The sequence below is a fragment of the Manis pentadactyla genome, chromosome 1 (assembly GCF_030020395.1).
Source record: "Manis pentadactyla isolate mManPen7 chromosome 1, mManPen7.hap1, whole genome shotgun sequence".
Classification (NCBI taxonomy): Eukaryota; Metazoa; Chordata; class Mammalia; order Pholidota; family Manidae; genus Manis; species Manis pentadactyla.
The window spans coordinates 168129960-168156388 of NC_080019.1; the positions used below are offsets into that span (position 1 = coordinate 168129960).

Sequence of the window (26429 nt, forward strand, 5' to 3'; positions counted from 1 at the left end):
TATATCCCTAGTACCATTGCCCTCAATTGTGTAAATATTTGTTTGAATAAAGAGCTAAGGTTCTTTGAAAAGTAACCGTTGTGTCTATTCATGATTCCCTTTTCATATCCTGGACTTAGTTATTTAAAAGGATTTTTTTTTGCCTTACAAATTTAATGTAGAACTGTAACCATTATATGTACTTAAGAAACTGTAGAAGTCATCAAAACATTTAAAACTGGCATTTCCTTTAACAGCAGGGCGGGTTGTTGAGTTTTCACTCTTAGTTGACTAGTATAGCCTTCACCTCCTGAGACCCAGAGGTTTGCAAATTCGTCACAAATAGAAAAATGAGATGTTTAGTTAAGAGTAGTGCTCGTTTCAGTCAATTTGCAGGCTTCAGTGTGTTTCATGCAGCTGGCAGCTGCTGCTCCTCTGGGCTGAGGACTGACTATAGGGGATGTTTCCAGGGTCTCTGAAGTCAAGGAGGAAAGATATGTGGGAAATGGAGGTTAGTAAGAGCTTGCTAACTCCTATGTTAAAGAACCTGGATGAAGCCAGAACCCTTCAGCAACCTTTCTAGAAATTTTGTTTACTGGCCTTTGCATAGGAGAGGGAAGAAAAAGCCAAGTGATTAAAATTGGCTGCTGTTTTTCTTTATTTTCTTCAAAGCCTTGTTCTGAGGGTCTATAAGTAAGAGTAGGTTCTGGAGTGCACTAGGGAAGTCACTATAACAAATGTGATTACTTTCAAATATTTTTAAGGAGCAACTGAGATTATGACTTTGTATGCTAACTCTCAATGCCTAGCAGGGAGGCGGTGCTCTCAATAACTTGGAAAGACGGGCGCTGTACTCCTTCCAAGTGGATGTATACATGCACTTTATAAACCGGACTGCTGCTTAGGTCTTGGTGTGCTTTACTTACTAACTGTGTGGATGTCACCAGTTTGAAACAAAAGCAGCTTTTAAGTGATGTGCTTTATTGGAAAGCCCTGGCATGTATTACAGCAGTGGTTCTCAGGGGAGGGGGCGATTTTGCATGCCCCTCCCCCCAGGGATATTGGCCAATGTCTAGAGACATTTTTGGTTGTCCTTTGTTGTGGGGAGGGAACAGCCCCATAGGCCAACTTGGCTCGTACCTAGTGGGCAGAGGCCTTCAGTACTATGAAATAGTCTACAGCATGCAGGACACACAAAGAATTATCCAACTCCAAACTCTGGACTGTCACCTTACAATAATATTCCAAAACACTTAAGTATTACCTCATAGGCACATTAACGAGATGAGGGTTATCACTTTAATTTGGATCCACAAACACTGACTGTGTTCCTGTTAAACACAGAGACCATGTCATAGAACTCTTTCCGTCTGCACCAGATTCTTTTGCCCTTGTGTATTGTATTGTATTGTATGTATGGTGTATTAAGAGCCTTCACACCCTAAATGTGAAGGAACTTGTGTTCATTGATGAGTTTGAGTTGGCTTGAAGTCACAGAATTTTGGAGTATTAGAGTGCAAGGGAGCCTCAGGGATCCCTGAGATCAACTTTTTCATTTCATAGATGTAAAAATATTGAGCTGCTTAGAGATTAGTGACTAGTTAAGATCTCAACTGTGTTAGTGGTAGACGTAGTTCTAGGTGCAATCCAGGATTTAGAGTTTTAGGCACTGATAGTAGCGCAATTGTAATTAAAAAAAAACTGGACCCAACCCTTGGTGAGGGTTCAACGGTACCATTTAATGGGGGAATGGTGGCAGGAGGAAATAAACTCTTCAGTGGGGGAAGGGTGGCTGGCATTCACCATGGTGACTGTGGAGCATGAGCCTGGCTGGGTGTGTCAGCCCCAAGAAGGGGATAATTCCATTGTGTGACCTGTGACACCCCACGTCTGATGCCTGCTCCCTCCTTCCCATGGCAAAGTGGGCAACAGATGGTTCTACAGACAGCAGATGCTGCTTTTGAATCCAGGTACAAAACAGAACATTTGAGATTTTCTGTCTTCCCTGCCTTATGGGTTAAGAGTAGAGTGCATGAATGGATAGGGTTTTCTGTGACAGAAGGGGAAAGAGAGAAGCCTCGTGAGTATGTAGTTAAAAAAAGACACCTGGCATATAAGGAAATGAGCGTGCACTGGGGAAATTGTCAGGAAATTCACAAACTGAGGAGTGGATGTCTAAGATAATGTGATTGCAAAGAAGCTTTTTTCTGTTTGTTTTTTTTGTAAACATTGGATGATTTCCTAAATGTGTTAGGAAACTGGAGATACTTCAAGCTTGGCTATTCTTTAAGCAAGTGGAACTAAATAATTTTGGGGACAACAGGAACTTCAGAAATCCTCTTATTTGAATCCTTTCCCCACCATCAAGTCACTTAGCTAAATAGTGCCAAACCTGCAGACCAGGTCCCCTAATTCCTGTTTCATTGCACTTTTGCTTATACCCCATGGCCTCTACCATTCCATCTGTTTTCCTCATGGGGAAGAAAACAGTAGGAATATAAAAATATTGTTAATTTCCTGGGAGAGTGTAAAAAGCATGGCATTTCTGAATGACTGTTCATAGAAAGGAGTTATCTCAATGGGTTTTTGATTATCAGAAGAGTTGTGCACAAATGGTCTGATCAGTTACAAACATATGTACTCTTACATTTACATGACTATGATTAGCCATTAGGCCTGTGATTACAGATTCTAATTCTGTGTGTAAGTGGTCCTGCTAGGGTAGTTATCCTCAAGGCTGTGAGGTTTGGGCAATACAGAATTTTTTAGTATGCCTTTCTTGGAAGGGGTCAGAGCTCTGAACTGTGCTGAGATAGGCTTTATCATTTTGACAATCAGCTGGTGGATGCACCTCAAATCCAACTACGCAGTAGTATATTTAGAAATGATTGGAAAATGGTGACTTTTTTAAAGGGTCTGCTCCGTGTCAGTGCTGCAATAAAGAGGTAGCAGCCATCACATATCACCTTCCTGATGGTCATTTTTGTTCCCTTTTTTCAGATGATGGGAGAGAAGGCATGAGTTGCTTTTATTTTTTTAAATGACTGTTGGCTGGAAATATTTTGCATTTGTTTAATGTGAAGTGAGCAAAACCAAAAAGGGTAGCTCAGGTTTTCAAATCCCTAAAAAGTAAACATTTAGTGAGGCAAAATTTGTGTCTCTCACCCAGGAATTTGAGTCTTGAGGGGGTTAATTTACACATGCTGTTTTCGGGACATTTAGAGATACATCTTACATGTTGAAAGAAAACTTTGTGCTGTATCTGCTTTAAAGACAAGATTGTTATCTGTTGCAGCTAGCCGTCAATAAGAGAAATCCAAGTATAAAAATCACTTTATTGAGTTGCAGTGGGACAGCTAAGGGTTGGAGGAGCTTACTTTACAAGGAAGCACATAAATCAGAGACTCGACGACATTAACAGCGAAGTTACATGGAAAAGTTTATGAGAGGTTTTTTACAAGAGATACTTGTTTAGTATATGCAGACTGATTTATTAGCTGAACTGCTTTTCCTTACTTTACAAATTAGGGGAAGAAAAAGTTTATACATGCCAATATTTAATATTTTACCTTGAGTTTGGTGAGCCTTTTCTAAGACTTGCTGCTAAATCTAGATTTTAGTGGAAATCTGGTTAATCATCTTAGAATATTTTGTTTGCACATTGCATGTGACTTCTCTAGGTGGCAGTAGGCATGTGGAATTAGCATACTAAATAGCAAAAAAGCCAAAGGTTGCGAGTTTTGCCTAGGTTTGTTTCTTGACCACTGCAGTGCTAAAATAAGGGCAGGTAAAAGCAAAGGAAAGCCAGCTCTTGGATTCTTTTGACCAGATCAGATCCAGTGTGAATAGTGCTTCATAGCCAAGAGATACTCACAGAGGACTGGGCAGTGATGTCTGGCTCCCATACTGCTTACGTCATTGCAGAAGGAGGCTTTTGAAAACAGCCTAAGATTTATTAAGGAAATTGCAAGCCAGGGGAATGTAGAGAAAATATTTCTTATACATCATGATGAATCAAATACCCATATTATATTGCACTAGCATAATTCTGACCAGGCCTTTCTCCCACTATGTTATGCTGAAACAGCTTACCGTGCCCTTGGAATGTCATGGGCACCAGTGCCTGTGAAAGCTTTTCCCAATTAAGTAGCTGCCACCTTATCACTAAGCCATGTTTCTGTTCTGTGGTCATTTCCATTTCCTGCGTTGTATAGCTGGCACTCCCGTGTTATTTTGCCAGTATCTATGGGAGTCTAGAAATAGAAAGTTGGATCAGAAAGATCATCTAGTTCACCCTCACCATTTCCATTGTGGGAAAACCTCTGTTAAAACAAGGTGAGGACAAGCAAAGTGACTTGCTCCAGCTCTTACTTCTGTTGGCCCTTTTGGCAGGACCGTGACTAGGACGGGTCTCCTGACTCATGTTCCTGGCAGCCTGTCGGGTGTTCTTTGTATTTGATTGGCCAGTACAGTAAAAATAACATCTTAATGGAAGCATTTCCTTTATTAGGTCTTTTTGGCCAGAGTCATTCACAACAGCACTGGCAAAATTTTAGTTAGTTGTTTATTTATCTCTGCTGGTTCAAGTCCTTTCCCTTCCAATCAATAAATGGTCAAAAGGTAGGTAGCAGGAAAGGGGAAAACTAAGTGTTCTAACACCCACTCTACATACTCCATCATTAAGTGGTGAAGAGATGGAATTACTGTTTGTTTACTTCATGTCATTTAAAAACCCATTCATTCAGTTTTTGAGTTAAAGGGAAAAATATGACCATGGAAGATGCATCCATTTGTTCTACCTCTCCTGAGCTCACTTACACTCCGACTCTTCCCAGTTCATAAATACCAAGTAAGGGAATGGGAAACCCAGAGTGTTTGGGTTTGGGAAATGTTACTTTGGAAAAATAAAAGCTGAACTCTTAGAGAGCATGTATTTTGACCAGTAGTATGGAATGGGGACGGGATGCTGGAAAGATCAGACTTAGCTCACGTGGACACTCAGCTTCCAGTGCCTGCCCACAGTGGTGGCTTCAGAGTCAAGAGAGAGCATCTTTATCCCCATGTGATCCCAGGGTCAGTGTTTTTCTTGCTTGAAATTGGCTTTGAACTTGAAGGATGTTTCTTCCCTGGAGTATCTTTTTTGCTTCAGGAAATGCCTCTGAAGTACAGTTGCACAAAGATATTCAAGACCTCCAGTTTAGCTGTATTGTGACTCTCCACTTTTCTGGCTTCATCTTCACTGTGGCAATCACGTGAGAGAGGATTCTTCCAGGTCTGCAGTCAGTACCACCTAAACCCAAAGATCAATTATACCAATGATTAGGAATAAGAAACACATGGAAACATTTGATTTATTTGGGAAAATTTTAGAAATTGATTGAACTAAAACTATTTCAGGATTCTATAAAGAACCCTGAAAATAAAGGTCTATAATTTCCTACTTACAGAATTCTCCCACTTTCAGAGAAGTAGTAACATAATTTAAGAATCTACAAAGTATGTCAGTCTCTCTCAGCATAAGTAAGGTGTATATGTGTCTTAATGTTTTTTTGAGGCTGAAATTCTTCAAGATATGGTGACTTTAACACTTTCTGTGAATATTTTTACATGTTTATTTCTGAAGAGATGGTTTTATTTGGACATACATAATGGTAAAATTTACTTGCCCCACCTACCATTATCTTCCAAGTATTTTAAATATAAAGCCCTGGTACTTATAATCTGGGCATTGTATTTATTTCCCTTCATATGTCTACCCACTACTTAAAAAGAAATAATCTTTTAAGAGCTTAATCAAATATGGTAGAAGGTTAGTATTTCATACTTAAAAAAAGAAATAAGCTAAGAACCACTGATAGAACCCTGGAGAGCCATTGTGACTCCAATTGAAAAAGTCCTATCTCGATTAAATAGGTAAAAGCCAGGAATTTTTGCAAGTGGAAAGAGAAATTGAGTGACCCAAACATTTTTTAATGCTTCTGCATTCTGTCCTCCCTTCCCTGCTTTCCTTCACTGGCTGCAGAGAGTTATCACAGGAAACATGTGGCCAAATTCCTTGGATAGTCTAAAGAATATTTTAAAGCTCATACAGATAAATCTTATTCAAGGGACTAGCACAAAAGTTTTTTAAATCCCTCTACTGATATTTTACCCTCTTCACTAAGGGTACCCCAAGATACTTAGGAATTCCCAATGTCAGACACCCAGACTTATTTAAAAGGAGCCTCTGATAATGGGAGATGAAGATCCTCTTTTGAAGTGTGGTTATGGCTGTGATTGTGGTTGCTTTTAGGAACCTTTAAATACCATCTGGAGTTCTTGTTTTGACAGAGCTTAGACTTCAGTGCAGCCAGAGATGACGGAAGTGAATGGTAGACTCCCTTATTGTGATAGGAAGAAGCTGAAACTTTAATGTTTAACTTTTTGTACTCCCTTCCTCCACCTGCATTGAATGTTCTCATTATCCCTTCTCATCCACCCCTCCCTTCTATGTGCCTTTCTTTTCATCCCTGTAGCAGCATCTGATACTTTTGTTCCATCCTTGCTGGGCTCCCTTACCTCTTTTAGAATGTTTTCAGAATGTAATAGAGGAAAATTCTAAAGCAAAAACAAGAAAACCAAAAGCACTGTATTCAGTGTCTGGAGACATCATACCAACATCCGGTGGTCCTCTCCTTTCTCCCCAGCCCCGCTCTGCATTGCCCCGACACCTGGGGATTCTGAGGGTGCCTCAAGTTGCCTGGGTTCTAGTGGCATGTGGGCAGCGTGTCTGTGTGTGTGTGTGTGTGTGTGTGTGTGTTACAGCCTCCTGTTGTAATAGGGCTCCATCTGCAAGAATGAAACAGCCTCCTCATTCTGCCATCACAATACATTTATTCCTGTGGAATTGCTTTTTCTGGATCTTTTTGAGACATGAAAATATCCTCCTTGGAGATTATCAACCTACCTACATGTATATAGTGTACAATAATTATTTTGTTTAAATAGGCAGATCTTTAAATGACAAAGAACATGGCATGAAGAAAGAGGAGTGGGAATCCATTTGCTGCCATGTTTATTTGCAGAAAGAACAATAGGGCACTATGTCTACCAAGAGAGGTGGTTTTTGTTTTCTTCTCCACACTGGGATATCAAGTCTTGAATGCAGGAAGAGTTTAAAGAAACAGAATTTAGGAAGCCAGGATGAGAGATAGGAGACGAGGTGATATCCATCCATTGCTATGGAGATGGACATTCAGGTCCATGTGGAGAGATGTTTGCAGACACTGTGGGAGGAGGTATTTGAAGCCGAGGGGATCCAGGAATATTTGCTGGGAGGAGGTGTTTGCCAGTGGGTGTGGGGCCGTGTGGAGAGGTGAGGCTTGTTTGCAGAGATGCGGGAGGCTGGGGAGAATTTAGTGATGAAAGGAAATATTTGTGAAAAAGCAGGGTATGTTTGCAAAGGGAGAGTTGAGGGGACTGAGGGTTTAACTAAGAAGAATGGTGTTTGGATAACGGAGCAAGGAGAAAATAGGCTGCTTTTAGGTTTCTGAAGTGAGGATATTGCTACAGAAGAAAATCGTTGCTCTGCAAGCTTCGATGATTCCCCCCCACTTCGTCATGTTTTCATGTTGGGATTAATGGAAATAGAGGGAGGTTTTGTGTTCATTGTTCTCCATTCTTAAACTTGGAGTTTGGGGCTGAAGATTTCTGAATTTTTCCCTTTCTGTCCTCTAAAGCTTCCCCTCAGGCCCCATCTGCTGCCATTGGTTGCCACAGAAATACCTCCCCCCGCCAACACCATTCATGTAAAGAATGGCACTGCTTCTGAGGGACTGCTCTGAGCTGGCATATGAATTCAATTACATGTCATCAGGACATGCTTTATTTATAACATTGCCATATTGTAAACATCAGTTCTGAGAAGGGCCAGCCTGTGGACCACCAGCATTCTGGGAAGGCTTTGAACACCAGGCATCACTGCTGTCTGTGATAAAATATGCTCCCAAAGCCAGCACTTCCGCCGGAGGCCCTTGGAGGGCATGGTAGAGACTCAAAACTTTTTCATGAAGTGGAAAATTTAATCTACACCCTCCGGGGTTTTTAGAGATTATTTTTCCCTGAATTTGCTTCTGTAATCTATATCCCTCCTCTTTTCCCAGCAATGTGAAATGGTTCCCACTTTCCTATCGCTTAGGATTGCCAGTCCCCCTCTGATCAGTCTCTGCTATACTGGGTGATCCTCAGTGTACGTGGCAACGTCAAGTGACAAGTAACGAGTTGTGTAATTTAGGAGGCCTCCAAACTCTTGGTGTAAATTAAGTTACCTGGACGCATTTATATAGGCCAGATTTTGTGTCCTGCTCACACCCCACCCCACCCTCTCCCCACCCCCACCAGCACAACACACATTTTGTTTTAATTTGTTTTTTTAAACTGTGCTCCCTGGATGTGTTGTCATTATCTTGAAACCAGGATCACTACGGCTCTGGCAGTCACAGTGCTGTGAATCCATGGCTGGTGACTTACAGTTTGAATAGACTGTGTTGTTATTTGGTATGTACAGAACTGGAGAATTATTTTTTAAAACGGACGCCAGCATGGTGTGCCAAAGAGAAAAGAAGCAACCCAGAGACTTATAACTACAATCCTTGAGATTTGGGGTTTTCAAGTACTTTTCTTCTCTAGAGAAAAAGGCCGGTGACTTGCTGTGCTATCTTCCAGCGAGCTCTCCCTGACTCCTGGCATTTTCTAATTGACAAGGAGATGAGGTCCATTCAGGTGATAAAATAACAAGAGCTCTGGGGGAATTACATTTATGGATTGGAAAGTTAAGCCCAAACGTTTCAACACATTTACTTCTTTCCTGTTTAGACTTCGCAGTGTTGTCCTTTCTCTCAGATGGGCACCAGATGCCTTCTTCGCGTAAGATCTGGGGTCACTGAAGCCCCCGGGATTGTTTGCTTCCGCAATAACATAATGCAGTGATTTTATAACTTCTCTGAGACTTCTTTTTTGTTTACATAAAATGTACAGGAAACCCAAGATAAACACACCAGTGGAGATTAAGAAACCAGGCTGGAAGCCGTGGCTTCTTCCTGGCCTCCTCTCTTACACATGTTAACACTGACGTCGCTCCCGCCCCGCTCCCCGTTTGCCACTGCGGCGCCGCCTCCGGCGATGCACCTCTTCACCCGCACTGCCCTGCTTCTTCACCTTCAGCTAAGGCCTCTGACGTGCCCTGTCCGCATGCTCCGGTCACGGCCCTCTGCTCTCATTGCTGGGGAAATAAACCAAAGTCTCCCATCGTGTCCTCCTCCCTCCTGCGTCCACTCCTTGCCCACCCTCGCATCCTCCAGTACCTTGCCTGTTCCTCTAATCCATCCCGTTTCTAGGCGTCCGCGCATGTGATCTCACCTGCAGTGAAAAGAATACTCAGGAGGTAGAGAAGGGGAAAGGTATCAACAACCATTATTGTCACGGCTAGGGTCAGAAAGGGCACCTGTGTGGCTGATTCTGTACCTTTTGAGTTGAATTGCTTTGTGAGATTAAGAGAAAATCCACTTGAATAGCACAGAGAAGACACAAGCAGTGACTCTGTAGCATCTTACAACGCTGATAGACACTGACTGTAAGGGTGTATGTGGTGGGGACTTGATAATGGGGGGAATCTAGTAACTACAATGTTGCTCATGTAATTGTATATTAATGATACCAAAATAAAAAAAATAAAAAAAGAGATAATCCACTCGAGACAAGTATATGTATATGCTCAGCAGTGGCAGGTAAATTAAATTTAAGGAAAATGAGTGAATTCCATATTTGTACTCGATCAATCTTTAAAGGTGACAGCCTTTTACCTATCTTTAACAGGCCCAATAAGGTCGCACTGAAAAACTGGGACATCAAACACGAATACCCCTTTAAATATTCTCTGGGCTATCCTTCCCTCCAAACCGTCTTTGAGTTTCCTCTTGCAATATGTATGGTGGAGTGTTGCATGGCTGTTTCTCAGATGTGCTTCATGATTTCCAAATGTCTTGCTGATCTCTTCCTTAGAGGCTGTAAAGCTGATCTCTCAGCCAATACTACTTTGGATTCTTTTGGTATTGTATTTGTCTTGGGCTACCAAATTGCTTCAGTAATTACACTTTTTGATATTTTTTAAAAAGTGTGTGTGAGGAGGAGAGAGGGACCACTTGCTACCACCCTATAGGGTAGTAAGAAACCTATAGTAGTTTGGTCCTTCATGGTTTTCTTTGTCCAAATAGAGGAAACAGAATTTAGTAATGTTTCATGTGGGGGATTAAGTAGCATGTGCAACTACAAACAAGTTCAAATGTCATTTGAAGCAGATTCAAATTTGAAACAAATTTGAAAATGCATCATCTAAAGATGACATCAGTATTTTCTATGACTGAGTTAAAAATTAAACTTTTAAGTATCCATTTTGACACGTGGTATTAAAACCTTCAACTTTATACTGTTAGTGTAAATATTTAAAATTCATAGTTTGGGCTCTGCTTAGCTTTTGACCTCTGTTTAATCACATCTGCTCTGGCTTGCTCTCTGGATTGCTGTCTCCACACATTGTGGGAATACTTCCTCTTAGTTCTGTTTCCCATTCTATATACATTATCTTAAAACCAAAGTCATCCCCACTAACTGGCTTTAGTCCTTTTCTTGTCTATTCGAACATCTCACTTACGGATTTCCTTTTGTGATTTTTGTCTAAAATATCCTCAATGACTGGAGGATTGCTGTCAATTTAAAACACACTTAGGGAAGACTCTGGAGGCTCTATTGTATACAGTGGTAAAGACAGGAAAGGATTTAAATAAATAACTTTAAGAGAAATACATAATTATTAAATACAGTTCATCCCAGGAGAGTTATAACCTAGATTTTTAAAATTGGAATAAAGTTGATATACAGTATTATAGTGGTTTCAGATGTACAACATAAAAATTCCAAGTTTTTAAAGACCATGACATAGAAAATAACTTGTTTTTTACCTACACAATTTTTGTTATTAATTCTGTCAAACACAGGATGTTTCCAGGATGTACCAGTAGTCTGATCTCAGGTGGACTTGGGATTTTGTTTATATCCTTAACATCACAAAATTTTAGGTGGGTAAGTGGCCTTATGGTACCATTGGATGATTCCTGTCAGATTCTCTTTCCTTCCATTGTACTTAACTTCTTTGTCACTTCTGTCTGCCATAACTTCTCCAGACTTCCATTCTCAATGGGTTAGCCCCACTACATGCTCCTTTACCAGTCTCTCAATGCATGTATGACACTGTATTATAGCAACCCTTTGTTCCTGTGTGCATCCTTCCCTTTGGAGTAGAAGCAGGAAATGGTGCCTTCGACCACATACTTCCCAGTGCCTAGCTCAAAGCCTGGTTTCTGGTGGGAATTTAACGAAGATTAACACCTTTGCAGTAACAAATGACTCCTAAATCTTGGTGGCTTAAGACAATCTTGGGTTGGCAAGGGCCCTGTTTCATGTTGTCCTCATTGAGGGGTAGAAGCTAATGAAGTCTCCACAAGCTTGGATACATGCTAGTCATCTGAACAGGGGGATGGAAGTGATGAATCCTGTTCCTGCTCTTAAAATTGCTGCTTGAAACTGATGTATCACTGTCTCTCCTATTTTATTGACCAAAGAAAGGTACATAGTCACACCTAATGTCACAGAGCCAAGGAAGAGCAACACCACTGTGTTTTTGAAAGGAGGGGAACAGAAATATTTGTGAGAAATACTAATGCCTGTTAAATCCATGTCTGATGTGTAGTGGGCACTTAATAACTATGTAATGAATGAAGTACCTAAAATTACATGTTGGGATTTTAATTTTTTTTCTAAACAATAAGCAGAACTACTCCAATTAATGAAGTATCTTAGTAACTACATTTTTAAAAAAAATGGAGATTCTAATATTATTGTCCAAGCTATGCCCAGCCAACACATGTATACTTTTTTTTGTAATCACTCTGTTCACTTGATTCATATCAGAGAAGGTGTTATATTTAATAGATTTTGAAATGCATGGAGTATGGAATGATTAAGTTTGCATAACCATTTTTGCCTGAGTCATTTAGAAGAGTTGGGAAAAATATTGAAGTCAATATTTATGTATTAAGTTAGTCTGATCAAGAAGTTCTTTTAAAAAACCTATTTTGGAGGAGTTTCTAGCTCAAAAATTGGACAGGACCTTGAGAAAAATGAGAGGCCAATCCATTTAAAAATGAGGTATTGCTGAGAACAGTTAAGTTCTAGTCTCTTAGCAAATTTCAATTGTATGCTGTAGTGTTATCAATTTATCACCATGCTTTGCATTAGATCCTCAGACATCCATCTTACAGCTGAAAGTTTATACCTTTTATCAACACATTTGTAGCTTAAATGTTCTCAACAACAGCAAAAAAAAAAAAAAAAGACAGATATGTGAGATGATGGATTTGTTAATTAGCCAAGGGGTAGGAATCCTTTCACAATGTCTGTGTATCTCGGATCACCATAATGTACACTTTAAACATCTTGAGGTTTTTTATCTGTCAGTGATACCTTAAAGGGTGTGTCAGTTTCAGGTTTTAAATACGCCACTCGGACCCTGATATGGCAGTGGTTTGGGAACACTCTTTCCTCTGTTTCCTCTATTACCTGCATTTTTCCCATGGGTGCAGGAGTTTTTAAGTCTTTCTGTTGAGAACGTAACTCTCCAAACTTCACTTTATTTATCAATGTCTAACATAAACTTTCTCTGCCAGAAGGTGAATTCTGTTTCCTCAGGACTTTACTTATAAGGAGTTAGTGATTCTAGCAGGGACATTTAGAGGAAGGTCCACTGCGTCACTGCTCTGGGTGTTTTCTATACTCAGGAAGTGGGCAGTGGTCCCCTGAGGGCTGGAATGCTAAAGGAAAATTTGCTTTTATGTGTATCAACCTCACGCTGCACCTGTAATTGGTTAGGGATTTTTTTCCTCTTGAATACCATTGATGTCTTCTTGAGTTATTTTTCTTTTGTATGAAAAAAATCCCAGATCAGTGGTCTTTAGTCTTCATTTTGCAGTATGCTTTTACTAGGCTTATTACTAAATCAGAACTTGTGTTTGTTAATTATATTAGGTCATATTGCAAGGCTGTTTGTTCAACTGTAGACTGACAAGTACTTGGTCTTTTAAAATTTTCTTTGTTAAGTAAAACTTTTTTCCCCCCTTTTCAGATTCCAACAAGACTATGGCAGAGCACAGCCACATGGAAAGGCAGCTGGATTTACAAAATGGTAGCTTAGAGGCAGACTTTGTGGCCACTACCCTTGAGAACGGTTCCCAAAGCATGATGGAGAGCCTGAGCACAAAGAAATATTCTTCCAGTCTGAGATTTAAAGCCAACGGAGACTATTCTGGCTCCTATTTAACCCTCTCACAGCCAGTGCCTGCTAAGAGAAGCCCTTCTCCTCTGGGAACCGGTGTCAGAAGTAGCCCCTCCTTGGTCAAAATCCAGGGAAGCAAGCAGTTTTTTTGTGATGGAAGTGACAGAAATATTTCCACGAAACCCCCTACTCCTTTGCTCAGCAATCTCAGTGGATATCCACTTGGAAGAGTGGACTTAGACCACTCTACTGGCCGGGACAGTGAAAGGTCCTTGAGGCTCTCAGAGAAGCCTCCCTATTCCAAATATAGCTCAAGGAATAAATCCCATGACAATGTCTACTTTCTGGGAGGGTTGGAAGGCCGAAAGGCCTCTGGCTCGCTGCTGGCCATGTGGAATGGAAGTTCCCCGAGCGATGCTGGCCCCTCACCCATCAGCAGATCGGGGGCGGCCAGCATGCCTTCAAGCCCAAAGCAAGCCAGGAAAATGAGCATCCCGGACAACCTGACACTTCAGCCCAAGGTGAGCAGGCACAAGGAGCTGGCGTCTGAAAACAGCAGTTTTAGAACTAGGAAGTATTCAGGCAGTAGCCTGAGCCACATGGGAGCCCATAGCCGGTCTCTCCCCAGGTTGCACAGAGCCACAGAGAACCAGCTGACACCTCTCAGTTTGCCTCCAAGGAACTCCCTGGGCAATTCCAAACGAACCAAACTGGGGGAAAAAGATCTACCTCACAGCGTGATAGACAATGACAATTACCTGAATTTTTCTTCTTTGAGCTCAGGGGCTTTACCCTACAAAACCTCTCTGTCTGAGGGCAGTCCTTATGTGAGTTCCACCCTCAGCGTCCCTGCCAGTCCTCGAGTGGCTCGGAAGATGCTTCTGGCATCCACTTCTTCCTGTGCCTCTGATGACCTGGAGAGGGCTTCCCACTCAGGGACCAGCCCGGGTCCTCCGTTTCCTCCTGGAGAGCCGGACAGAGGGTTTGTGTCCAGGAGGAACTTCTCCTGTGGATCTGTGGAGTTTGATGATTCAGATTTGGACAGCCTCAGACAGGCCTCAGGAACCCCCCAGCCTGTCCTTCGGGAACGGAAGAGCAGCATTAGCTCCATTTCAGGACGCGACGACCTGATGGATTATCATCGGCGGCAGAGGGAGGAGAGACTCAGGGAGCAGGAGATGGAGCGCTTGGTAATCTTCATCTGACTTGACCTCTTTGTTTCATTGAACAGTTTCTTGGAGACCAACTCCAAGGATATATGTGGGTGTGTAGAATTTCCATGTGCACCAGCCTCTGCTGTGCCTTCTAGAATCTCCTACTCTCCTTGCTTTTTGGAGATCACTGTCATTAGTCACGTGTGTGTGTGCTGAAGGCTGACACATGTTCCATGTTTAGTTGCTCTGCAGAGTTCTCCCAGGTATAAATTCTTGATAACCTAAAAAAGGTAGTTGTGAATTTTACTGCATTTCTTATAAGTCTTACAAACTTCCTTTCTAAGATTCTAAGGAAACACTGATTTGTATTATTTATATAATCAAATTTGTATGTGCATGGTATGATAGAAATAATCAGTGAAATCACAACTCATTGGGAAGTAGGCAGTGAGATTCTCTGTGTAGCGAATTGTCTAGAAAGTTGAAAGGTTGCCTAGATGGTGCTCAGCCTTTTTTCTGCACTGTGTACACATGCACACACACCCCACATCCTTTCAGCCATATCTCTTAGTACACACAGTGACTCCCAACTACACAAACTGAAAAAAATGTTTTTTCCTTGACACTCCCATTAATGAATGAGGACAAACTACTGCATTTTTCTATTCTTTTTTTTCTTTTAAGCATAGGGCTTTTTTTGGACAAATAGGTGTCAGAGATTATTTTGATTCATTAATAACGATTTACTTAATGAGAGAAGCAGCAGGTTAGTAAAGCTGGTTTACAAAAGTAGAGGAGTATCAAAGGTATTTGCTTACCAAATGAAAGTATGCTGGAATAAGAATTCTGAATCACATACCAAACTAGTTAATGCCTTACAGGACAATAAAATTGTAACCTTTGGATTATAGTGGACAGAAACCATTTGTATCTATACAGGACAAAATTTCATTGAAATTTTGTGAAAAAAAATCATTTCTATCACTCATAGTTTTTGATAAGTTCCTGTCTGTCCTTACAGAGTTTCCAAGAGTCCTAATCAGTAAGAGTGCATGAAAATAAATGTGTGTACCCTTAAAGAATCTGGCATTTCTTGGTTTGCTCCATTAGATGGTGCTCCAGTATGACAGTTCCCTTTGTTACCATAAATAATCTCCAGAGATTTTTCATGGTCACAAAAAAGGCATTGTATTTGAGCTTGATTCATTGACAGCAGTTCAGAAGAAGTTTCATTAGCATATAAAAGCCTTCTTGTGTATGGATAACAAGTCTAACACCCTACTGTTCTGAACAACTATTATTAATGAAGCCAGAGAACTAACTTCTATCTGATGATTTATAAGGAATCTAGGGGCGTATTTTTATGGCTTCCATCACTCGGGAGATATTCCCTAAGTGCTCTTTTTTCCTCCTCTGCTACAAACATAGGAAACAAAACTCGAAATTCATCTCCACCAGGTTTTATCTTCAGCACTTATAAGTGTTCTTGAATTTTTTTCCTCTAGTTTCTCCAAATCTGCTAAGTTTCTTGGCAAGGGACGTGACCTTCCTTACTGCCTGTAAAGTGTGTGCCCTATAAGCCACAAACAAGTCCTGGTTCAGCGTCTTGGGAGAGCTTTGTGGATATAGCTTTAAATATGAACTTAGAGCCCATTTTCCTTAATAATGGGCTTGTCATTTCTGATGAAATAAGGCTTATTTTTATATATGACACTGTAGGTTTGGCCCCTGTTGTGTAATCTGTTTGTTGGATTACATCCCAGTAAAAGAGAGGACAGATTCTTAGTGAGCCTATGCAAGTAATGTTATTGCCATTTAAAAGGTAAGTGACTCAAAAAATTTATCTTCCTGAATTCTGAGGGACCAAGTTAAACAAGCTACCATTAGAATAATGTTTCATTAGTTTGCAAAATGAGTCAGCTAAATTAAGGATTAGAGATAGATAGCTCAAGATGAACACTAAGGGGTTTTCCCCATTAGAAAATAGAGCATTAAAAATCATTTTCCAATACTTTCCCAAAACACATATCCACATTTAGAAATTAAATGTCTGATAACAGTTCAATCAGTTACATGTAGGTCTTATTCCTCTGCATCTAGAGTCATTAATTTGATTTCATGAAGTCATTTGTTTCTGGACTAAGAGGAGTCCTGGAAATATGACTTAGCTGCTTAGTACTGTCTCATGCTGTCTACAACACAGCAGCTCAGAAGTCTATTCTTTGAAGTACCAGGAGTGAAGAGTGTCTGGGAAAGTTCTACCCATGAGACTCGGAGATGGTCTTTCTTTGTTAAAGGCCCGTACTTGTCTAAAACTTAAAGCAGAGTCTTTAGGCAAGCTTCAGAGGAAAGCAGAGGCCACTTGGTGGGGATAAGAGTAAGTGTCTTTGTTTAATCTATAGTTAATTCAACAGACAGTATCAGCAAGAAGGAAAGTGTTAAAATCCTCTGTCGGGGCATCAGACATTGGTCTTATTTAATCAGTGTTTCTCCTGAGGGTAAAGACATATTATTGAGGACATTGACATATATCCTGGGCCTCTCTGACCTTTATTTTTATTATAATATTTCACCTGACAAAAATTTGGAAAGACTGAGCTTCTCATTTGATTTGACAAATCTTCCTATACAATTCTTGATAGTGTTGATATATTTATAAATAAGGAACATAGCAAACAAACCTAATTATTTCTAGTATTCTTCTTTTTGTAAGGTTAAGGAATAAACCTTGTGATTGCCCATCGGTCCCCTGGGAAAGCTTAAGGATAGTTCAGGTATAAAAAAAATCTTGGAAAAACATTTTTTTTTTTCTGAATTTAGGGTCTGATATTAGCAGGTAAAATGAAATATTAATCAGAGAAGATTTCATCACTAATACAAGATTATGGATGCCTGAAAATAAGTATTTGCAGTTTGGCTACCTATTAAAGTGATAACATTATTTTGTAATACACAAAAATTATAAAGTCATTCAAAACAGGAACTTTTTTGTCATATTAAATATGCAAGGATATAGCCTAATTAGCATAAAGCCCAGAAAGTTAACTCTTGCAAAATACTGAATCTTGGCCCTCTGGGAGACTATATAGAAAACTAACCTTTTACTCCCCCCTTTTGTAAGCATAGGCTGATTTCTCCAAGATCAGTCTGCATTTCAGTAAAGTTAGCTGTATTTTAGTTTTATATTTATTAATAGGTACAAGTCATGCATTGCATTTTTTAATTACTTTATGAATAAAGCCATCAAAGTTGTGCAAAGTTTGCCAAATTTTAACATTTAATTACATCTTTATAGACTTACTGTTGCAAGTATTATAAAGCAAATCAAATAAAGCTCCCTTTCTGCAAACCTATAAATTTAAATTTCTACCAACTGTTGTTCTTGGTTTTCTTCACATTCTAGAACAACCAGACGCTTCAAGATAAAAGTCCTTAAGTCCTTAGAAATTATGTTTAAGTTGACCCATCACAGAATATATCATTTCTATTGATATGAAAGTTTGTCACAATTATAATTCAGTGTATTTGAGCACAAATTTTATATTTTTTTAATCTTAAATATTACATAGAAGTAATCTGAGCTTGTCTTTTCAGTAAACTAATACTGTAAGACATTTAAGAAGTTCAGGTAAACTAGTGTCTTCATGACGAAAATGAATCCTGACTTACTTTTTAAATGAAATTGTACTTGCATTATATGTAAACTAATAAACAAGGAAAAGACATAAATGTTTTTTAAATGAAATTATCAGTCTGATTTCTGTATAAAGATTTGCTTTGATCTTGTAAACTTGCTTTCTAAGGGAAAAATGCTTCTGCAATCAGCAGTTTTGATGAGAAACTCCTTTTTTAATAGGAGAACACCTTTAAGTTATTAGAATTTTATTTTATTTTCTTCGAATTTGGAAAATGTTAGATTTATTTCAGTGCTTATTAGTCTATAACCAATCAGAACAAAAGTCCTTTATGTTAATTTATCATTATCCTCAGGAGGTAGGAAAATATTTCACTCATACACAGTGATTTTTTTTTCTTTGCATACAGAGACACAAGAACTTCATAGCATAAATTCTACATCTTCAGATAAAGATCAGAATTAAACACTGGAACACAAAATCTCACTACTCCAATCTCAAAAAACTGATCGTTTTCCCACTGGGCACAAAATATTGTGCTGATTTGAGCTCACAACTGGAAAAGCAATAACAAACAAATATTCAGTCACCTATCACCTGAGTAAGGCTGTATTCTAGTTCTACAAGTGGTCTGAGCCTAAAACCAGATTCCCACTCATGGCAGCCAGCAATGGGGATAACTATTGGTTGTGCGCAAACCAAAAACCCAATGAAACTTGGCCAAGAATCAGAAACACAAACAAAAGCACAGTCAGGAAAACAAAAACTGGAGAAAACAGCAAGCCAGTGAAGGTAAAGTTCTGCTGCCACTTGAGATTGACTCAAGGAACCCAGAGAAGCTGTACCTGGGCGTCCAGCCCCCGAGGTCCGTCTCGGGAGCAGTGCACTTTCATTGACTATGCCGGATGGTCCACTTGGACATTTCACGGCACCTCCAAATTGTCCAAGCATAACTTTCAAAAAAGAAATACATTTTACACAAGTATAAAATGAACATATGCCAAAGATTTATTTAACTTATTCGTGAGGAAACATAGCAGGATAAAGCTGGTTCACTAAGCGTAGTTCCTGCAGTAATGTTTAGCTGTGATTACGCCAGTGTTTCCTCTGGATTTTTTTTTTTCTACTTGTCCAATCTTTCCTTGAAAACTCAAGGTAATTATATTAAAGACTGAATCCTAATTACAAACCTCCAAGGACCTATTAATGAGCTACAATAATCTACTTTGTGTCTATATTGAACAGCTTCCAACTGTTGTGCTCTTTAAGTTTTTTTCATAATTTTTCTTTCTTCTTGCTCTAAGCTGCCAATTCTTGCTTTTGTCATTATGCCAGCCTTTTCTTTATTTTTTATGATTTTAGAAACCAGATAGCAAGCCTTGTTTTAAAATAATTCCAAACATTAATAAGAGTTACTAGGTACAACTGAGATCCTAGCGATGGTCCCATGTGCATAAAGCGTGTTCATAGACTGTGTGACACCCTTTGGGCTGCTCAGTGGTTGTTTAAACTCCCAGTTCTGGGCTATTTTTCAGGTAGGGGACAGTCCTGGGGATGGTATCCCTGGAGGGCTGGGGTGCTGATTCTTGGACAAGCTGGATGCCCTAGAGGATAGTGGACTATAATATAAAGGAGGCAGGATATTCTTTTACTCATGTCATTTGGTACCTGTGTCCCTTCCAATAATACAGAGATAGTAATGACATCTACAGCATCATATGATCCAGGGCTAAGACCTTTTTCAAAGAAAATAGGAAAATGAAAAACTTTGTAGCAGTTCTTACTGCAGGGAAGAGTATTCATGTGGTTACCTTGCCAAATGCATCTGTTTGCTACTGAGGAGAACCAGTGGATCCCCACAAATTGCATTGTAGCCATCTGGTGTTTTCTTCCTGGCTGATGACAGTCATCAGCGGTGCCTAGATAAACAGCATTGTTACCATATAGAACTGTGTAAGACCATACATGATATTCATTTCTCAAACATGTTGAAATGTGATGCCAGATCTCATGAAGTGCCCCGGAATAAGGTTTTTAACTTCTTACATACTCTACCACCCCGGAGATAAAGCTGGCTTTTTTTCAAGGCCCATATTGGTAATTTATGGTAGATATTATTTGAATGGGTGCAGTTCTCTACTGTTTAGAAGGTGTTTTGTTCTAATAGCTTGTCTGAAAGCATTTTACAACTAAAAAATTTTAAGTTGCAAGAGGCTAGGACCATGTCAGTCTTACTTATTGCTGTACATGCACCTCCAGCCCAATGACAAGACAGTGGGAAACATCGTATACATGTTTTTGAAAAGAGTGAATGAATTTCTTGATACCTTTTCACAATACTCATCCTGGATTTCCTTATTCTCTGCCTGTAGGCTGCTCCCTAATTCCCACATACCTTAAGTTTATAAAACACTTAGTTCCAGCTAACTAAAGTTACCAGGCAACTGAAGGTCTACACAAAGTATGTTATCATCTCAGCTCAAATGCATTCTTTGCTTCCAGAAATGGGTAAATTTCCCTTTCAATTTTCTATTAAAAAGCGAAAATGGGTTATTTTCTTTTATTTTGAAAATTTCATAGCATTCTCTGTAAGAATAGGTGCTCTCCAGGATCTTATGAAAACCAAGGCTGTAGGACGCTGAGTCTTGCTTATGTACTGCTGAGCAGATGGGAGATTTAATGTTTCTAAAATTAAAGTATAATGGAGCATATTTAAGAGGTTACAATACTTTATAAAATAAATGTATGTTCACTAGTCTCCTTAAGGTGTTAAGGCAGAGAGAACATTTTAAAGAACAGGGAGTATGCAGGTTGGTACTACTCAATTTTGTAATTAGGAAAAGTTGTTGGGGAACCCAAAAGGGTGAGCAATGTCAGGTGAGAGCTATTCTAAGTGTAGAGGGGAGTTGCTTCTCTACTGCTTTTGCTGCCACCACTTGTAGTGACTCCTGACCCCAAAAGACATACAGACATCAAACCTTTTGTTTTGTATATTTGATAGCATTCCTTGGTTGGGAGCAGACCAGACAATGTTAAGAGAATGTCTATTGCAACCTAACTATAGTGTCAATCTTTTTTTTTTCTCCTAAGAAGAATGTTTGAAATGTGAAGACAAGCTTAAATATTGAAACCTCTTTGTCTTGTAGTCAGCCTTGAAAGTCATCTCCTTCCTGATGTGGCACTTCCTCTTGCTACATCCTGGCTAGTTTAAATTAAAAAAAAAAAAAATCATTGCATTAGTGGGAAGTGAGCCAGGTAAATTGCAAATGGTGGGAAAGGTTGCTTTACTAACCAGATGAACTGGTATCTCAGGCTTTTTAAAGGAATATTTAGAATTATGACTCTCTTCCTATATTCTGAGTCACAGTGTCCATTGTTACGTTGATTGTAATCTTCAGATTTACCACAGTCCTTAAACTGATTTATGTCTATGGAGCCTGCCATTTCTTAGCTCTGATGTGAAAAACAGCCAGTCATTTCTCTGCCATTCTGCCTTTTTTCACTTTAAGACCTTGCTTGGATGGTTTGTAGGGCCTAGATCAGAAATGCAATGGGGGCTATAAATGAACCACGTGTAATTTTCAATTGTCTTAAGGTAAGATTTTTTAAAAAGTGGAATTAATTGTACTATATTGGATAGAACAAGATTACATTGGTAATGCTCTCTACTGCCTAATTAAACTATCCATTCTCTAAGCAAACTTAACTTGATTTCGAAGAAAATCTAACAGTAAATCTCTAACTAGTAGGTAATACAAAGAAGACTAGTATCTATTAGATCATTATGGTTATGAGACAATAAAATAAAGATGTTCTCTATATATCTTTTAAATAGCAAATTGTTGGCATATATGTAGATACTCAATAAATATTGAAATAATTATAGTAAATTCAGATTGCTAGCTGTCCCCAGTTAACTGAAAATAAAAACAGTTATCACATCTTTTTCTTCAGTTGGACAGCTACGTGGGTAGAGGAATGGGAAGGAAAAAATACATTTAGCAATAATATAATGACTCCACACTGGGGAAACATGGAGCCAAAGTCTCAGTATAATTCAGTGTTATGATAGGTTATGACAGTTGCTATTAAAAGCAGGTTTCTCTATCCTTAAGAGCAACCCCTAGGCTCTTGTTCCAGTGGCAGTACAAGCGATTGCCTCTTGATGGCGCCACACATTTAAAAATTCCTGCTCAGAGTTGAGGGCCCGGTGCTGTGAATCTTAGCACGCATTAGATTTCTGGGCTAAATGCCAAAATAAAGAAGGTAACTTAGACCAAAAGGAGGCCCCGTATGCCACCATGTCAGTCATGGAAAAAGTATCATTCTCTTTTAAAAATATAAATCAGTACATGAAGACTGTTATTAAATAAGAAGTAAAATTCATAGAAAAACGTATAAACAAGATGAAAATTGAAAATGCAGCATATCAGTACTAGTGGGTATTAAGAGTGGGATAGTGTGGGAGGACTATTGATTCTTCAAGGAAATAGGAAAACTCATTGGTTATTAAATTACTCAGTATATCTAAATTAAAAGCCATTTATGAATCTACCTTTTTAAAATTTCTCATTCAATAATAGGTTTAGAGACTGTGCTGGTTAATTCTTATGATGTGATATTTTTTTCTTCCCCAGCTCTAGAAAAGTTTATGCAAATTTTTGATATGAGGAATATTTGTAGTTTGAGATTGATTTTTCAGAAGTATTACAAATCAAGTATTATAATAGAAACTCATCACTTTTTCAATGGAAGAATTTTGTGAGCCATCTCAACATAAAGGTTAAGATCTATTAGAAAGCGTTTTTTAAAAAGTTTCTATCCTTATTTTGAGGTAATTGTAGACTCACATGCCTTTATAAGAAATCACCCATAGAGATCTTGTGTACCCTTCACCCAGATCCTTCTAACGGTAACATCTTGTGAACCTGCAGCGCAGTATCACAACCAGGATATTGGCATCCATACGGTGAAGGTACAGAACGGTTCCAAAGCCACCAGGGCTTCTCCTATTGCCCTTTTATAGCCACTCCCACTTTCCTCCTACCCTCTTTCCTCCTTAAGCCCTGGCATTCTGTCCACGGATCTATTCTCCATATCTGTAATTTTGTCATTTCAAGAACTCTACATAAATATAATCATATGCTATGTAGCCTTTGAGTTTGGCTTTTTTCCCTGGGCATAATTCTTTGGAAATGGAGTCAGGTTGTTATATCTTTTTGAGCTCCAAGTCTGGGACAAAGGAGGCAAAGGGAAATCCCAGGGAACTCATTTCTGTGTTTTTCCTTGGATCCCAAGTGCCTAGCTAAACTGCTGCCTTCTGTCCATCTTCAGAGTCTTATGTTTGTCTTATACATAAAAGTTCCAGGGTTCTTCGTTGTACTTGGGAGGAATAGTGGACACTACCTCCACTCTATCTTCCCAGAAGCAGAAGTCAGTAAGGTTAGTTTTTTAAAGTTCAAAACAGTCAAGGTCTTTGCTCTGGTGAAGTCCAGTGGACTGCAAGGGCGAAATCTTGCTGTGGGAACATGTTCTGTTGAAGAATCCTGGTTTTAAAAAAATTGATGTTTCTCATTCACAATTGCTAAGACCATATCACAACTCTGAGATTGTCATTTGGATTTTGAGAAGAGACAATTTTAAGAAAATCCTAATAGAATTAAAGGGAACAGGTTTCTTACAAATTTATTATTTTTTCATTTTTATTATAAAATAACAGAGCTGGAACTTTGAAAGTCTGTCTTATCCATTAGGTCATGAAGACTAAGGGCTAAATTATGTTAGGTAGAGATTACAATTTTGAATGCAGTTGTCCTGGGAGAAAGGAAACGGTAGTTAACTTTACTAACATCTCGAATATAGAAAGAAGACATGTCATTGCTTATTTTGCATTTCTCTGTATAAAACTGGTAGCATGCTTTTTAATTTTTAACACATAATATTTCCCATAGATAATATCTCTCATAAATAGTAGCATTAAAATATTTTCAGTTGACATATGATAGTCCGCCCTCCTTTTTTTTTGCATGGTAGACTTTACTTTTTTACTCTACCACCTTCTCTGTGCATGAAAAAAGAATAACTTTTTTTGGATAGATTTTCAAATGCGAGGATTTAATTTTGGTATCTCTTATGCACTGGTTTTGATCAAACAAAAGACAACATTACACAAAATGCTAAAAGTTTCAGTGGTTTGGGTTTTATAAATTGTAGTCTTCCAGGGGAAACAAACAGAAAGGTCCTGTGGAACTTGTTTAAGCCAAGGTGAAAAAGTAAACAAATGACAGTACTTTTGGGCTTTTGTCTTGTTTTCTTTAATGATGTAAAGCAATAGCATACTTTAATTGAAGGGTGTTAGGCACCTTGTAGATTTTCTTCTGAAACACTGTCCATGTAAGAGGAATAATATCTGGCGTATTTTCTTAGATACTATGTGGAAATTATGATTATATTGATCACATTAATTTCCTTTATAGCCAGTATTTTTCAGTCTGTAGAGAGAAGTGCATTATTTTCCCCTTTAAATTAGCTGAGTTGTGACAATAATGTTATGGAGTCATTCATAATAGATATTTCCTTTCAAATAATGTCTATTAACCCTAATATTTTGTAAAAGTAAAGCTTTCCATAACTTGCAAGTCTACCAGTTGATTTAAAATGGCAGATGATGATAAAGGGACTAAAATACAGAAGATCCTAGTTACACAGTCAGAGATAATGGTCAGAAATTAACTTGAGTCTACCTAACAAATGCAAGTGATAGCAAGAGGTGGAAAAGTTTAGTCAAGAAAACATTCTTGGGCTAAAAAGTAACTTGTACTTGGGAGGCACAGTACCTCTAATCCATCTTCCCAGAAGCAGAAGTCAGTAAGATTAGTTTTTTAAAGTTCAAAACAATGAACTTTAAAACTTTAAAATGAACAATGATTAAATCAAGCAATAATATCTAGGACATGTTAGATGTAAATGAAAATAAAAATAAACATTACTTCATATATATAAAACATATATGTATTATATGTAATCAGTATAATTATGTAACATATTACTAAATAATGTGTTTTCTACATGTGTTAGTAATGGAATGTATGCTTATTATATATATTTATTTATATTAAGTGCGTTCTCCTAAAATAGAGGCGAGACACAGCTAGAAATAGTAGTATAGGCAAGTGGCTTTAAGGCAGAAGTTGACACACCAGTGAGTAATAGTAGTTTGTTTTTTTAAATCAGTGTGAGGAATTGATTTATGAAACAAGGTTAAAGAAACTGAACTTCTTGGTCTGAGAATGAGCAAAGGCAGGATATGATACTCTCTTCAGGTATCTGAGTGATGCACATGCTCACAGGGTAGGGATGCCAATGACCTCCGGAGTTTGAGGTGGAGCCAGGGGCAGTGTGAAGTAGAAACCTGGGTTTTATGCCAGGATGAAGTGTGTGCATTGGATAGGAGAATGGATTTTTTTTAAGGTAATTCCTTCTAGAAGCTACTCCACTGGACTTAATGTATTGTGAGGAATACATGGTGCCTGTATCCGTGGGGACAGAAAGGATGCCTCCCTGGGTTTCTATGGCAACTGGGCAGAGTTCTGTTGCCAGGGGCTCAGATGATCCACCACAGGCAGAGAATTTGGGGCAGTGAAGAATTTTTCTCTCCTTCCCGACTGGCAAAGGAACCCCACAGATTTTTGAATTTTTCAGGGAGACTTTTGGCTACATAACATATTTTTCCTGTATTTCCTTTCCCTGAAAATAATTGGGTTTGGTTGGTAGGTTTGCTTGTTAACCAATATCAGAGATGGTTCCCCATGACCCACAAGACAATTTTCCATTCCACTCTATGTTTTTTATGGAAACCATCTCTCACCATGGTTTACATACCATGTCTTCATGTACTGATTTATACATGTGGAACCAGCGTTCAAACCAAAGCTATGTGGCTCCAGAGTTCATGCCCTTAGCCACTATGGGACATTGAACAGAGGAGGACCAGACAGATTAGCTCCCTAGAAGAGGGTAGTTTAAGGGACTTAAGCAGGGTGGCCTTGACCTTAGGCAGCATATGTATTTGAGCATACTGACTATATTTGGGAACAGGGTACTGAAGAATCACTGAGTTGTAAAAGTTATCCTGCCTACCTGCATATGCCTTATGCTCCCTAAGTACCCAGTCACTATTACTGTGGAAGGAGAATAGGTTTATATAATACAAAATCCTAGTAATACCCTGCATATAACAAATGCATGTTGTTTATTATTGTAACTTTCCAAATAAGTTGCAATTGCCTCCAGACAAAT

At 38.9% G+C, this 26429-nt stretch overlaps 1 protein-coding gene across 10 annotated transcripts in view; it reads left to right on the forward strand.

Moving 5' to 3' along the window:
• PHLDB2 (pleckstrin homology like domain family B member 2) overlaps positions 1-26429 on the forward strand; it is a 215119-nt gene that overhangs the window by 126916 nt on the left and 61774 nt on the right. For 9 of the 10 annotated variants that reach the window (XM_057502499.1, XM_036933125.2, XM_036933126.2 and 6 more), the window contains one exon: positions 13193-14532. The exons of the other annotated variant lie outside the window; for it this stretch is intronic. In XM_057502499.1, coding sequence (XP_057358482.1) covers positions 13193-14532 — 1340 coding nt within the window. The remainder of the gene's footprint in view (positions 1-13192; positions 14533-26429) is intronic. 10 annotated transcript variants of the gene reach the window in all.